The 15,156-nt window shown below is 43.2% G+C and overlaps 2 protein-coding genes across 3 annotated transcripts in view; one reads left to right on the forward strand and one right to left on the reverse strand.

Moving 5' to 3' along the window:
* Positions 1–15,156, forward strand: part of PIP5K1B (phosphatidylinositol-4-phosphate 5-kinase type 1 beta) — a 403,907-nt gene that overhangs the window by 338,041 nt on the left and 50,710 nt on the right. The gene's annotated exons all lie outside the window — the stretch shown is intronic.
* Positions 5,157–6,903, reverse strand: LOC130016233 (NADH dehydrogenase [ubiquinone] 1 alpha subcomplex subunit 5-like). The gene is made up of 2 exons (XM_056106912.1): positions 6,892–6,903; positions 5,157–5,607 (listed from the first exon to the last, which is right to left on the reverse strand). The coding sequence occupies exons 1-2, from the start codon at positions 6,901–6,903 to the stop codon at positions 5,224–5,226; spliced, it is 396 nt and encodes a 131-aa protein (XP_055962887.1). The 3' UTR covers positions 5,157–5,223.

Here is a 15,156-nt window from a genome sequence, read left to right on the forward strand (position 1 = left end):
GAATTGATGAGAAAGCATAGTATTGTTTCTGTTGTGATGTAAGGTCTATTTCAGAAACTGAGTGGAGAAACGACACATAATCATTACCTTCAATTAACTCTCAATTTTTAGAACATTTGCTCATAGTCTTTCCAGTGTTCACTTGGAAAGAAAAGAATAGAAAAGAATCACCAGCTACCCAGATTTTTTGGGGGGGATAGCTTTTTTTTTAAATCTTGGATTTGAAACATAGAAATAACTCTGAACCAATTTTCAGTCTATAATAAGAAATAAGCTTTTTCTGCGTTGTGAATTTATTTTCTGATTCTATTTTCTAGGGTTTTTTTTTTTCTTTTAGGTTTTGGGGTCGCATCGAGCAGCTTTCAGGGATTACTCCTGGCTTAGTGCTGGGGTTCTTGGGGAACCACATTGAGGACTGGACCCAGACCAAACTCACACATTGGCCTTTGAACCACAAAGATTTGGAGAATTAAATAAGAACTTTGTGGTACAAAGAATTCAGAATAAAAAGCAATTTTTCTTAACCCCACAACATTAAGTACTTTGTGAATGCCTTTATAAATTTTAATCAAGGTCTTTTTAGATATGGATGATTCATTATATCAACTTTAAATATAGTGTAATATAGTAACCCATGTAAATGCCACTTTTTATCACATATATATTTCTTTGGTACCAGATATACTTCTTTTCATGATTTTCTCGGTTTTATTTCTATCAAGGGTAGAGTCACTTACTTCTTCTAAGACTCTCATGAAAACTATATCCTACTCTCCATTTTCTACTCCTCAAAGGCTATTTCTTTCAACTTTTTTCATCTGATTTTTTTGGCTATGTCTCTTCATCTTATCTTGCTACTTCATGTTTTTTTTTTTCTCATATTGGGCTGGAGCGATAGCACAGCAGTAGGGCGTTTGCCTTGCACGCAGCCAACATGGCTGACCCGAGTTCGATTCCTCCGCCCCTCTCGGAGAGCCCGGCAAGCTACCGAGAGTATCTCGCCCGCACGGCAGAGCCTGGCAAGCTCCCCGTGACGTATTCGATATGCCAGACACAGTAACAACAAAGTCTCCAATGGAGACGTTACTGGGCCCGCTCGAGCAAATCGATGATCAATGGGAGGGCCTTTACTTTACTTTACTGGAGCATCTAAAAGCTCTCTTGGTGCTCCACCACCCCGCACTTATTTTTTCTTCCCCGTGGGCTTCCTACTACAGATGCATCTTCATTTTACTTAGAATTGATATTTTTCCTTGTCTCACAACCGCTGTTCACAACTTTTCCCTATTCTGAAGTGGCATCTCTTATCCTTGTATGTTTTCCGAAAATGAAGTTCTGCTCTTCTCCATTTACTTCATTGCCTGCATATTTCATAACTAATTGAATCTCAGGCTTTTTATCACCGTCTACTTGGTTGAGATGTATTGTGTCAGGGTCCCCCACCTGAAGAACCAGCCTATCCTAGAGCCTTCTGAACTGGTTGTTTCCTTGCTGTGTAAGGGCCCAATCTCAACCCGACCCACCCTGTTTCACCTTTGTCTGGGAATTCCCTGTCTAATATTGGCTTCTATTATTGCTTATTTCTCTGATTTTCCTCTTTTGGATTTGTTTCCGTGTTTTTATGGAGCTTTTTCTATAATATTCCTTTTAGAATCACAAATCATGACCATCCTGTTATTCGTCGATTGCCTCGAGCAGGCCCCAGTAACATCTCCTTCATCCTAGCCCTGAGATTTTTTTTTTCCCTTTATTTTATTTTATTTTTTTTTAAGTTGTAGATTTACAATTTTTTGTGCTTTGGTTTCAATTATACAATGATCAGATACCCATCCCTCCACCAGTGCCCATTTTCCACCACCATGGATAATATCCCTCCCACCCCCATCCCCCCATCTCCCCTGTCTCTGTGACAGGGCAATCCCCTGTAGCCCTGAGATTTTTAAGAAAGTGCTATATTCAAGGCTCTTTAGGAGAATGAGACCCATTATTGTTACTGGTATTTGGCATATTGGGTATGCCACAGGGAGTTTGCCGGACTCTGCCGTGTGGGCAGGTTACATTCGGTAGCCTTCCAGTTTGTCCAAAGTAGGAATGAGATATTAAGATGTTCCGGGAGCTGGGTTTTATAGTCTCTGAGTCTTGGCCGTTGATGGGATTACACTGCGCCAAGGGGCCAGTTGGTGTGTGTGACTCCCGCCTACTGGAATTTGGAGGATCTGGGTGGAGGATGCTCAGCCCCGATCCAAGTAGGCTTGGAGATTTCAGCCCCAGGACCCGCTTGCCTTTGTTCCTCTGCTGGTACCTTCAGGTGTGCGGAGAGTGATCTCAGCATGGTGGTGGCTGGTCCTTTTAGAAAAGTACTCATGGGAAGTAAATTTTTTGAGATTTTGTCTGTCTGAAAATGTCTTATGCTAAGCTCCTCCATATATGTACCAATTTGGCAGAATATAAAATTTGTTTTTGAAAAGTTTCCCTTCAGGATCTTAAGGCAAAATTTTGTTGTTTGGGTTGCTATTTCTAAGTTCTGTCTACTTTCTGGTTCTTTATATGTGATGAATGTTTCCATCTCTGAAAATCAAATGATCTTTTTCTCCTGACACCGTGTCCTGGAACAAGTCTTATTTTCATCCATCATAAAGTAAACTGAGTGAGTTTATCAGCCTCTACGTATTTCCTTCAGTTCTAGAAAATTGTCCTAGTTTCCTTTTTTTTTTTTCTTTTTGCTTCTAGGTAGAAGATACTTGTCAGATGATATCTCCCCAGTTGTACACTGGGTTCTAGGGGCCATTCCCAATGTTACTCTCTGAGTTTCCTCATTTAAAGATGCTGGCCTGGTTGTTCGTATTCTGTTGTTTTATCTCTATCTCCCATCTCTTTCTCTGTTTACTTCTTTTTGGTGAGAGTTCCTCAAACGTTCATTAGACCCTATTGTTGAAATCATTTCTAGTAGTATATTTTAACTTTTCCGTTCTCTTTTACCTGCATACTATCCTCCATCTGCCATGTTTTTCATCCCTGTTTTTTAAAATAGTGCATTTTCTTGATTTGGGGTAATCCTTGCTTTGTAGGATTTTATTGAAATTGTGCTCCTGCCGGGGGGAAATTATTCAAAGGATTAGTGTGCATGCTTTGCATGCTGGAGGTTTGGTTTTGATTCCTGGCCCCTGATTGCCCCCTCATAATTAACCCAAACAACTTACCAAGAATAGCACCTGAGCACTGGTGGTCATAGCCCCAAAAACAAATAAACCAGCAAGTTGTGCCACTTGAAATCTACAGAGAACAGTATATAGATTCATGTACAGTAATAAGGAAAATGGAGAGTATCCGTGAGTACAGTTTATATGGGAAAAGATGAAAAAGTTCTAAAATTGAATGTGCAGTCTGCTACTTGTACATTCCTAAATATGCTAAAATCCACCAATTAATCCATTGTATGATATGTAAAAATAATCTCAATAAAACAAAAACTGAGTTTCTTATAATAAGCTGGTTAAACACTGTGGATGGCAGGAACTTACACAGTGAGTTTACTGTATGGTGATCTGGCTAAAATGTTTATCTGGGAGAACTGCTGATGTGAGCATGTTTGTCTTTCTTTTGGGGTTGATGTTAGATGATTTCTCTCACAGGGAAGACTATCAGATTCTCCCCAAGCTTGCAGAAGACAGCATTATGGAAGCTGAGGCAGAGAAAAAAGACTCTTAATCTCCTCATTTTCCACTTCCTCTCTTAGCTCTCTGTTGTGCTGGGGGTCCTTGGTGCAGAAACCTTCTATTCCACCCATTATAGAGAAAAATCTCCTCTTATTTTTGACAAGGATTGGGAAAGGGCAGTCACCCAGTGCTAAGAATGACCTTCCCACATCTTAATACTGCAACCAAACGTACTCTTTCCACTGCTTTCTCTGTGTGTGTATGTGTGTGTGTCTGTTTCTTTCTGTCTCTCTCTTTTTCTTACACATACACACACACACAACAACACACACACACACACACACACACACACATGTGCACTGTTAGAGATACCTGGTACTTCTAATTCCTGAGCTTTTCTTGAGGGTTCTGTCAGGCAGGTTGGTTTTAGGCTTTTCCCTCAATTTCGAGAGAATGGGTGGAAGAAGCCAAATGAGGAAATAAGACATCGCCCTCTACCTGAATAGAATGAGATTCTCCCATTATTCGGGACTCTAACAATGCATATTATTGAAATCACTTTTTCATTTAAAATTCTGATTTGGAAAGAAAAAACAATAAACATTTGCTTTTGGAAACAATACCCCAATTTGCACAGAACACAAAGATTTGGGATATTTCTCCAATCTTTCTCTTGTTTTGTTTTGGGTTTTGGTTTAAGGCCAACCCCAGCGATGTTCAGGGATTCTCACTCCTCACAGTGCTTGGGAGGTCTGTATGGGATGCCAGAGTTCAAACCCTGGTTAGTTGTGTGCAAAGCAAGCACCTTCCCTGTTGTACTATCTCATCAGCCACTCTTCAATATTTTTATATGTAAATTAGCCCATTAAATTCAGAGAACCAGTTAAGTGCCCCCAAAATTATAAGGCTTGTCATGAACTGATTTAAGAAAAACAGAGTAAACTCAAGTTTGCTCAAGTTTTAAAGCATTTCTTCACCTGAGCAAGTGATTAGAGTTCTCAAATTCTGCCTGTCCCGTAAAAATATTAGATTGATCTTACTGGTAATTTCCATAGAAAAACTACATATTTAATTCTTGCCATAAATTCTCCCCGCCTTCTTTGACTTGGAGGTTGTCAGTTAGCACATGCGAATAGAACCACGGTAGAAAAACTTAATGTTTGAATGCTGTATGCATTAAATTCTATTATTAATAGTATTGTGAATCACAATCTCTTAAATATTAAAAAAAAATTTTTTCTTTGGTTTTGGGGCCACACATGGCGATACTCAGGGGTTACTCCTGGCTCTGAACTCATAAATCACTCTTGACAGAGCTTGGGGGACAGTATGAGAGACCAAAGATCAAACCTGGGCCAGCTCTATTCACGACAAAGCACCCTACCCACTGTATCTCTCAGGCCTCAACCTTAAATAAAATTTTAAAACAGTAAAATTATGGGGGCCAAATTTGTCCTCTGTGATGTTCATGTTTTTGTTTTTGTTTTGTTTTTGTTTTTGTTTTTAATTATAACAGAGCATTTAATTACACCAGTTTCCCATCAGTACACAAAACATTTAATGATGATTATATTGGCCATTTCCATTGGTTGGCAGGAGGTTCTTCGAGTAAAGGCTCCCACGGCTTCCATTGCATCATTTTTCTTGCCAGACTTTGTTCATTTTCAGCCTGCAGAATCACCTCTTCTATTTGGCCACCTTGAAGCTTTTCTTCTAATTTTTTAACATCTGGTTCTGCTTTAACCATACCCAGCTTCTCATTTGTTATCTGTTCCGTGTACTTCCTATAGGCAGCATTTGTAGGCATTTGCTCAAGAACGTCAATAATCTTTGTGGATAGAATTCTTAGCCTCTCATGCGGACTCTCGCAGACTGCCAAGCCCACCAGGCCAGTTGTCTTCTTCAGCAACCCCGTCACGTCAGCGCCTGCGAGCCGCCGTCGCGGGGCCCTCTCATGTTTTTGTTTTTAATTTGGGGATCACACCAAAATTAATCAGTGCTCAGGGTCTGTATCTAACTCTGCGCTTGGGAATGACCGCTGGCAGTGATTGGGGAACAAGATTGGTGACAGGGATGGAAACCAGGCTCAGTGGGACACAAATCAAGCAGTGTAAACTTACCCACTGTATGTTTCTCAGGCCATCAATACTTTGCTCTTGAAGCCAGGAGCTGACTTGATTTTTACTCTTTGTGTGGTTTGGGGTTGTTGGTTTTTTTTTTTTTGAGGGGGGGAGGGATGGAGGGTCATGGAGGCACAGCCGGCTGTGCTCAAGGTTTACTCCTGGCTCTGCACTCAAGAATTACATCTGGGGGCTGGAGCGATAGCACAGCGGGGAAGGCATTTGCATTTCATGCAGCTAATCCGGGTTCGATTCCCAGCGTCCCATATGGTTCCCCGAGCACCACCAGGAGTAATTCCTGAGTGCATGAGCCAGGAGTAACCCCTGTGCATTGCCAGGTGTGACTCAAAAAGAAAAAAAAAATTACATCTGGAGGGATTTGGGTACCAGGTGGGATGCTGGTGATCAAACCCTAGGCTGCCACATGAAGGCAAGTGCTCGACCTGCTGTATTATCACTCTGACTCCTACTCTGTGTTTCTAGTGCCTGGAATCAAGTCTCGTACCCATCTGGCATTTCTTAAATGTCTTCAAGTGAGTAACTGAGAGGAAGCCATTAGTAATCAACAGCACAATTGTGTCAGGCATCCATCGAAGACACTTCAATATAATCTAATACAGTTTGGGGCCAGCTTCTGGTTGTCAGTAGTAACTGTGATTTCTTGGATCATTCTGGCTCTAAAATTTTGCTTCTCTTTCTCCATCTAAGACGACACCATTTTTACGTATTGTCTTTTTTCAAATTTCATTTTCGACACTTCGGTTTACCAAAGTGTGAATGTGGTATTTCATGCATAGAACATTCCAGCACCAGACCTTCCACCGGAGTCCGCGTCCTTCCACCAGAGTCCACCTCCCTCCTCCTTTATCTCATTAAAGAAACATATTGGACTTAGGTCATTCAACACTATCTTTTAGCTTTTCGAAAGGGTCAAACACTCAAGAGAAACGAGATAGATTTGTAGGATCCCAAGCAAACTGACGTCAGGCTCCCGTAGTCAAAAGCTGGAAAGCTGTGCTAGGATACGAGCCCCCTGAATGGCTGCGATGGCCACTTGATGGCCACAGCAGGGATTCAAGAGCCCAATAAAAATGGTCATGTGCCTGGAAGCTCACCCTTTCAACCATGTTGGAGGGATGACACTCTTCCAACAGAAGTTAACTGGTTTGATTCTTATGGATTCTAACACTTCTGCCCTGAGACCTGTAGGATGACATTGCTTTGTCCTTTCTCCCTTTCTTCACGAGGAACTCAGGTCTATCACAGTGCTCCTGAGGCACTTCCATTCCATTGTGTTTATCTGCAAATTCTTCCCTATGCTCTCCTCCCCAACCAGTTAATCAGCTTTCCTCCTAATCAGACTCAGTTAACTTGTAAGGTTAGATTCCTCAGAAATCTATGATTCTATATGTCTGAGTGAAATATTGCCTCTCACCTCTCCTTATGCCTTATGAACAGTTGGTTGGGGAGGAGAGCATAGGGAAGAATTTACAGATAAACACAATGGGGTGGAAGTGCCTCAGGAGCACTGTGATAAAACTGAGTTCCTCGTGGAGAAAGGGGAAAGGACAAAGCAATGTCATCCTACAAGACCTTTCTTTGCTCACCCTCATAAGCAATGGAGGCTTTCATCCTGTAGTATGCACCTGAAGTCCTGCTTGTTCGATCACACAACCGTTGGTTCTCTAGACTTGGTGCTTCCCACTGTGGGTTTGCAGTGTTTGGTGCTAGCGATGTTCAAGTACATCTCCCGACAGTAGCTCTCAGGGGGTCACATTCTTCAAGCCAAAATGAAATTTTTTTTTTTGCATTTTTTGGGTCACACCCGGCAATGCACGGGGGTTACTCCTGGCTCTGCGCTCAGGAATTACCCCTGGCAGTGCTCAGGGGACCACATGGGATGCTGGGAATCGAACCCGGGTTGGCCGCGTGCAAGGCAAACGCTCTACCCACTGTGCTATTGCTCCAGCCCCCCAAAATGAAATAAAACCTTGCTCCTAATCCTCAAGAGGATAAGATCAGAATTTTTTTTTTTAAAAAAAAAGATGTCTCCTGTTTCTATGTTCCTGGTAGCTGGGACAGGCGTGACTTTCCCCCAGTTCCTCTGCTTTTCAGCTCAATGTTGTTCCTGTCAGAAGGAAGTGAAATCAATAGTCTTTTTCTTCCCCTGTAGAGGTCTTTACACCTCCTTCTCTTTCATACACACCCCCCTCCCAAGTTGTCACTCTTCTTCAAGGCTAAGTCTATGCTCCAGCATGCTCATGGTTTCTGTAATGTGTTTGTTTTGAATGTTGATTCTGACAGACTCTGGGAAATGCGTACGGTTCCACCCTGACCCACGGAGACACTTTCCATGTACACACAAAGTAGATTGAAATGTCTCTTAAGGGTTTGCAAAAGGATAATTATGATGCCATTAAGAGAGATAAAGGCCCTGAGAGAAGTAAAGAACTAATATTGATTCACCATGAGTCTTAGTTGTGGCAGAAGAGGAACACTGATGCATTCTATTGATATAGTAAACTTTGAACACGTTGGCATCTCAGGTCTGTGGTGGCCTTGCCTGGATTGGTGCCTCCTGATCAGTCATAAAATAAGCAGACTGTGCCCCAGAACCTGACACCTGCATAGGCCCAGAGCAGTCGGGGGTTGACACGTGGAAGCAGGCTCATGTTCCTCTTCCCAGGGGAAGTGTACAAGGGAGCTGACACATGACCGTTACAAAGAGGTGATTGTTCTGTAGAAGGAAGAGTTTACATAGTGCCGTTCAAGAAGAAATAGGCCACGTTGAAAATGCTGAGCCTCACAATGAAACTGACCCTCTGGGTGAATGGGCAAGAGGATGAGAAACATCAAGTGATATTTTAGCTTGGATGCCTGTATGTTTCCTTCAAGCCCTCTCCTCCTGGGTTTCTCTTAAACTAACTCCCAAGAGAAGGGTGCCCGATTGCCACCAAGACAGAGCCTCCTAGAAGGAGAGAGAAAGCTGTGACATGTACAGCCCCTCTCCTCTCCTCAGGGATGGAACAAAGCCAAACCAGCAAGCCTGTGACCTCAGAGAGACCTGAGCCTTACTCTGCCACCTCCACGTGGTTTAGATGCTTCCTTTGAGGAAGCCGTAAGCTCAGATAATCAGGATTTCTGGCTTGAACAGGCCACTTCACAGAGAGACTTACGAATTCGGTGGTTGGGGCCAGAGAGATAGTTCAGCAAGTAGAGCATTTGCCTTGCATGCGACCAACCCAGATTCAATCCCCGGCATCCCAAAGGGGCCCCCAAGCACTGCTGGGAGTGAACTCCTGAGTGCCGGACCAGGAAAAAAACCCTGAGCATTGTTGAGCGTGACCCCAAAAGAAAACAAAACAAATAAAGGATTTGGGAGCTGTAGCAATAGTGAAGTGGATAGGGTGCTCGCTTTGCACACAGGTGACCAGCGTTCGGTCCTCAGCATCTCCTGAGCATTGCTGGATGTGGCCCAAAAACTAAATTTAAAAGAAAAAAATTGAATTCTATTCTGCTGTCCATCAGCTGCATAATTTAATCCTTGGGCCTCGATATTTTGATGTAATAAGAGAGTAATGGCATTTGCCTCACAAGATGATTATTATGAACTAAAAATATATACAAGACTGTCTAGTACAGTGCTGGAATACAGTGTATATTCAGTCATATTTTTAGGAGGCAGCCTTTCATGTTGACATACTAAGGGCTGGGCACTCAGCCCAAATAGCAAGATTAGAGGACACCTAAAAGTTTATGGGCCCCACAGATAAATCATTTATTTTCACTGTTTTCATTACCGTTGCATCGCCAAACTAGAAGTGAGTTCTGTCAGTGACTTTGAAATTGTGTTTATGCTTGATTCATCTGGTTTTGGGTTTTTGTTTCACAGTCAGTAGAACTCAGGTGCTTTTTAGGGCTTTGTGCACTGTAGTGCACATAGTGGTGTTTGAGGGACCACAGGCAGTGCCAGGGATTTGAACTAGGGTCTCCTGAGAGCAGTGCAAGTGACTTAACCCCTGTGCTATCTCTCCAACCCAATAGCTACATTTGAAAGTACAAGATGGAAATACCATAACCCTGGAAAGAATAACTGGTCTAATAGAGTTTGCCTCACACTTGGCAGCCCAATTCTAAAAGATCATCTAAACTTTCAGCATGAAATTACCAGCCATGAGCTAGGAATGCCTTAAGGAAAATGAACAAAATTTCCAACCCCTGGCACAAACACTATATATGCATGACAATAAGTGTTTTCAACGTGAAGGCTTTGAATTAAATGTAGAATGATCCCAGAACTCTGTATTTACTCAGGATCAAAACACTCAGCCTATTTCCACAGTGATCCCACATATACGCAATCTAAAAATGGAGATATCTCGGGGCTGGAGAGATAGCACAGTGGGTAGGGCGTTTGCCTTGCACGCGGCCGACCTGGGTTCGATGCCCAGCATCCCATATGGTCCCCTGAGCACCGCCAGGAGTAACTCCTGAGTGCAGAGCAATGAGGAACCCCTGTGCATCGCTGGGTGTGACCCAAAAGCCAAAAAAAATTTTTTTAAAAAAAGGAGATATCTCTCCTCTATGAAAAAGAGAAACCAGTCTTCAGCAACCGAACAATGAGGACACGCAGAGTATCTGGGAACCAGCTGAAAGTGTTCTCAGTGGCTAAAACTGGAACAATTTGAGCAATATAATAACATAGTATTAAATTATAATGCAAGGAATAAATAAGTATGCGAGTCTATATTTATCTTAATATGATTGGATGAGTAAATTGGGGAGACAAGACAAATCTCCCAAATAGAGTAATTTCAAGTAACGTATGTAGCCCAGAGAGGTGGCACATAAACCCAGTGCCTTGTAAGGAATGAATACACATCACTGTTATACACTATTTTGGGAGAGTTGGTTTTTTTTGGGGGGGTGGGGGACTTTTTGGGTCTCACCCAGTGATGTTCAGCAGTGAGTCCTGGCTCTGCACTCAGGAATTACTCTGACGGTGCTCGGGGGATCATATGAGATGCCAGAGATCGAACCTGGGTCAGCCTCATGCAAGGCAAACGCCCTACCTACTGTATCACTCCAGCCCCACAGTGACATACTCTTGATATGAATACAATAGCTGAAATGAGAAACCATAGGCCTGAAACCTATATCATGTAATAAGTTAGTATTTCCACAATAACAGAAAAAAAGAAAGAAAAAACCTAGTGTGTGGCTGCTTCCAATCCAGTATGGAAAGGGAGAAGGGGGGCTCAGTTACCTTAACGATAAAGACACCTGGTCTAGAGATAGTGTCGTGTCAAGGCACTTGCCTTGCATGCAGCTGACCCCTGGCACCATATACGGTCTCCCAAGAATGACACACCCAAGAATGACCCCCTGGCACAGACACAAGAGTAATCCCTGAGCATCTATGAAATTGTTTCTGCATTTTCCTACTGTGATTCTAGTACACTTGCTGGTATAGGTTTTATCTTGCATTAAATTCTTTATGGGAGGGAGCAATATGTTAGTTGGAATTGTTTTTAGCATTGCACTGTCCAAAGTGAAATGTCACTTGGCTACTATACAGTGAGTTTCCTGTCCCAACTCCCAGTTGTGTTTTGTGAGAGCGGTTAACAGTGAGATATTCCCAAACACTGAATTTCTCTAAACTTTTCCATTGCTCTGTTCTCCATACTAAGCCAAGACAGGCATCACTGTTGCCCAGGCAGTGTTGGGGTTTTCATTTGTAGCTGCACGCAGAGTAAGGAAAGTAATACACCTACTGGCATGCCAAACTTGTATCTCTGGGCACAGTTTTTATCTTTTCAGACTTCCTTTGCTTCCTGTATGCAGCTGTTAGGATAAGATCTACCTCCGTTTGGTTGATAAAATTGTAAATTAGGTAATATAAGTAAAGTGTTTGGTCCATTGCCTCAGTGAAGTGCGTCTAATGCTCTTCTTAGAGATGCTTATTATTGTTGTTTGATCTCAAACATAAAGTATAGAATGGGAATAGGGGTAGGACACACCCGGGGGTGCTCACAGCTAACTCCTGGCAGTGTTCAGGAGACCATACGTGGTACTGCAGATCCAGCTAAGGTCAGCTATATTCAAACAAGCCTCTTAATCCCTATACTGTTTCTCTGACCTCTAAAAAATATGTTTTTTCATTAAACAGTGTCCTGGGGTTGGAGCCATAGCACAGTGGGTAGGGCATTTGCCTTGCATGCGGCCAACCCAGGTTCGAATCCTAGCATCCCATATGGTCACCTGAGCACCACCAGGAGTAATTCTTGAGTGCAGAGCCAGGAGTAACCCCTGAGCATCGCGGGTATGACCCAAAAAGCAAAAAAAACAAACAAACAAACAGTGCCGTGACTGCTCTACTAGTTCTCCAGCTCTGTGAATTTTTAAAAAATATTGCTAAGGGGGCTGGAGCGATAGCACAGCGGGTAGGGTGTTTGCCTTGCACGCGGCTGACCCGGGTTCGATTCCCCGTCCCCTGAGCACCATCAGGGGTAATTCCTGAGTGCAGAAGCAGTAGTAACCCCTGAGCATTGCTGGATGTGACCCAAAAAGCAAAAAAATAAAATAAAAGAATACTGATAAATAGGAAAGTAGTCTGGCCTAAAATACGAGGGGTCTGGGGTGTCAGGGTAAAGAGATAGTACTGCAGGAGGGTACTTACCTTACAGGCCGCCCACCCTGGTTCAATCCCCAGTTGAGCACAGAGCCAGGACTAAGCCCTGAGGTCTGCTGGGTATGGCCCCAAACCACTCTCCCCCCCTCGAAAAAAAAAAAAACTATCTACAGAGTCAGAATTTTCAAACAAGACTGAGCCATTTACAAGAGCTAAACTGTTGATAAAAATCAGGTAGAAAAGCACTCAGCCATCCAGAAGCTTGTGTCCCAGCCCTGCTTTCCTAACTCCTCTACTTTGAGTTATCTTGGTCCTTGAATATATCCCATACTTTCCACGCCTGGCCCTTCTGAGAATTGTTTTATTATCTCCTAGAAAATAGAGTCTTGTTTGTGCAAGTAAACCAATTTCAATTGGGATGGGGGAGGGATGAGTGATTATGTCCTTTTGAAAGGAGGTCAGATATAGGTTTGGAAATCAGTGTTTGTTTAGAACAAAGGGGAATGTTACATTGAAAATCTGTAAGCAGCTCTTAAGTGATCGTTCAAGGGAATAACATCGAGGCTGTATAGTTGTTGCGTTTTTGTGGCTTTATGGGACGTGGACTTCTTTTGATTCAGGGAACTGATGACCTCATTTTGAAAAATGGTCCATTAGTAAGCCCAACACCTTTACATCAAAACTTAGAGAGCGACAGTTCAGGGAGAGGATAGGACTGACTCACCGTCACAGAGCCAAACAGTCGCAGGATCAAAACCAAGATCGAGATCTTTGAACTCTGAATCCTGTGACCTTTCCAGTTATCTTTTTCTTTTATTATAAGGGGTGACGTTGCTTCTAAAAAAACATGGATATGGAGTCTCAAAATTGTTTAAAGGAACATTTGTTTTCCCTTAAATTGTTTTTCACTGAGCCTCGGTACCATCTAGAATTATAGCTGGGGTTAATTATAGGTTGTCAAGCCTGGGCAGGATGCCAAGCGTTTTAGATGCTTATTCATTATGTACTTGTAACAATACTGGCCTAAGCTTTGATGATCACCGCAGGCGTTTGGTTGTTCCTGGCAATTAGTAGAAAATTGTCCTACATAAGCAGTAGTACACGGAGTGGAGCGTCTGAGATCATCTCTCCTGCCGGGTGTGGAGAGATTCTGCTACAACTAAGTAGGTCATGAGTATCCGGATCAATGATGAACTGGTGTTTGTTCCCGGTTTATTGATTTTATTCCCTTTCTGTCAGTTAGCGTTCAGACCTGAAGGGGTCCAGTTTTCGTTATTTCCTGTTTCTAGAACTACCCAGCGTAGGCTCTGACACCTAGAAGCCAGAATGTTCATGCGACTTGGTTTCTGCCTGTTGGCGAGGAAGTGACCTTTGGTTGCTTGGCTGCCATGATCGTTCTGGTGCCAGCACCTGCCTCTGGCAGACACCAGAGTGATCCCAGTGGTGGCCGCAGCTTCCCTCGGCCCTGCTCAAGAGGCATCTCAGGATGTTCTCTTGCCCTTGTAAAGTGGCACAGGGAAGCCAGCGGCCGTCATTTCTGTTGTGTTTCATGTTGTTAGTGCCTGCTCTCTTCACGGTTGCTGCCGCTGCTGCTGTGTAGACAGGGTTGTGTGCACGTGTGTGGTACGGGCATGTTTTCAGCTGTGGTCTCACTCCGAGTCACATCCGGTCTTTTTTTTATGTGGTACAAATTTATAGCTAGGTCTAGATGCCTTTATTAATTATAAATAAATTTTTTTTAGTTTTAATTTTTTTTATTAAAAACTTTTTTAATAGTGAGACATCATGGGGTACAGTTGCAGACTTACACATTTTTGTGCTTGGGTTTCAATTATTCAAGGATCAAATACCCATCCCTCCACCAGTGCCCATTTCCCACCACCACGGATCCCAGTATCCCTCCCACCCCCATCCCCCCATCCCACCCTGCCTCTGTGGCAGGGAATTCCCTTTTGTTCTCTCTCTCCTTTCAAGTGCTATGGTTTGCAAAAGCAGCAATGGGTGACAATCATGTTTGGTCTATAGTCTACTTTCAGCATGCTTCTCCCATCCTGGGAGGATCTTCCCAACACCCTTTATTTGGTGTTCCCCTCTTTATCTGAGCTCCCTTTTCCCTAGTATGTGTGGTTGGCCTCCAAGCCATGGAGTGAGATTCCTGGTACTAATCTTGACCATTCTTGGGTGTTAGTCTCCTATTTTGTTACTTTATGTTCCCCAGATGAATGCAGTCTTTCTATGTCTGTCCCTTTCTTTCTGACTCATTTCGCTTAACATGATACTTTCCATGTAGTACCACTTGTATGTAAATTTCGTGACTTCGTCTTTTCTAACCACATCCGGTTTTGATGCTCACAAATTCAGCATGATGCTCGCCAGGGTTTGTGTTTACGTGTTTGCCGTGATCTCATCCTATTTGTGTGAGTGAGGGGATGGGAAGGGGGTTAGGGGGGACACGCTGAAGCAGCCTCCCAAGTGACTCTCGGAAGGCACTGGGCCCACCTCCAGCAATCCCGGGCTAGCTGGGCCAATGTGATGATGACAGGCAGTGATTGGGGACCCCCAGGGGTGCATCTAGCAATGCTCAGGAAGTCATGTGGTACCAGGGATGAGCCCAGGGTAAGCTGCAGTCAAGGCATGATCCTTGTCTAACTCTCTGGCCTCTCTCCGTCAAATTTTATGAGTCGTTTGCTTGGCACAACCTCTACTGGAAATAATATACACACGCCTACAATTAAATTTAGCTTTTCCG

The sequence above is a fragment of the Sorex fumeus genome, unplaced genomic scaffold (genome assembly GCF_029834395.1).
Source record: "Sorex fumeus unplaced genomic scaffold, SorFum_2.1 ptg000149l, whole genome shotgun sequence".
Taxonomy (NCBI): Eukaryota; Metazoa; Chordata; class Mammalia; order Eulipotyphla; family Soricidae; genus Sorex; species Sorex fumeus.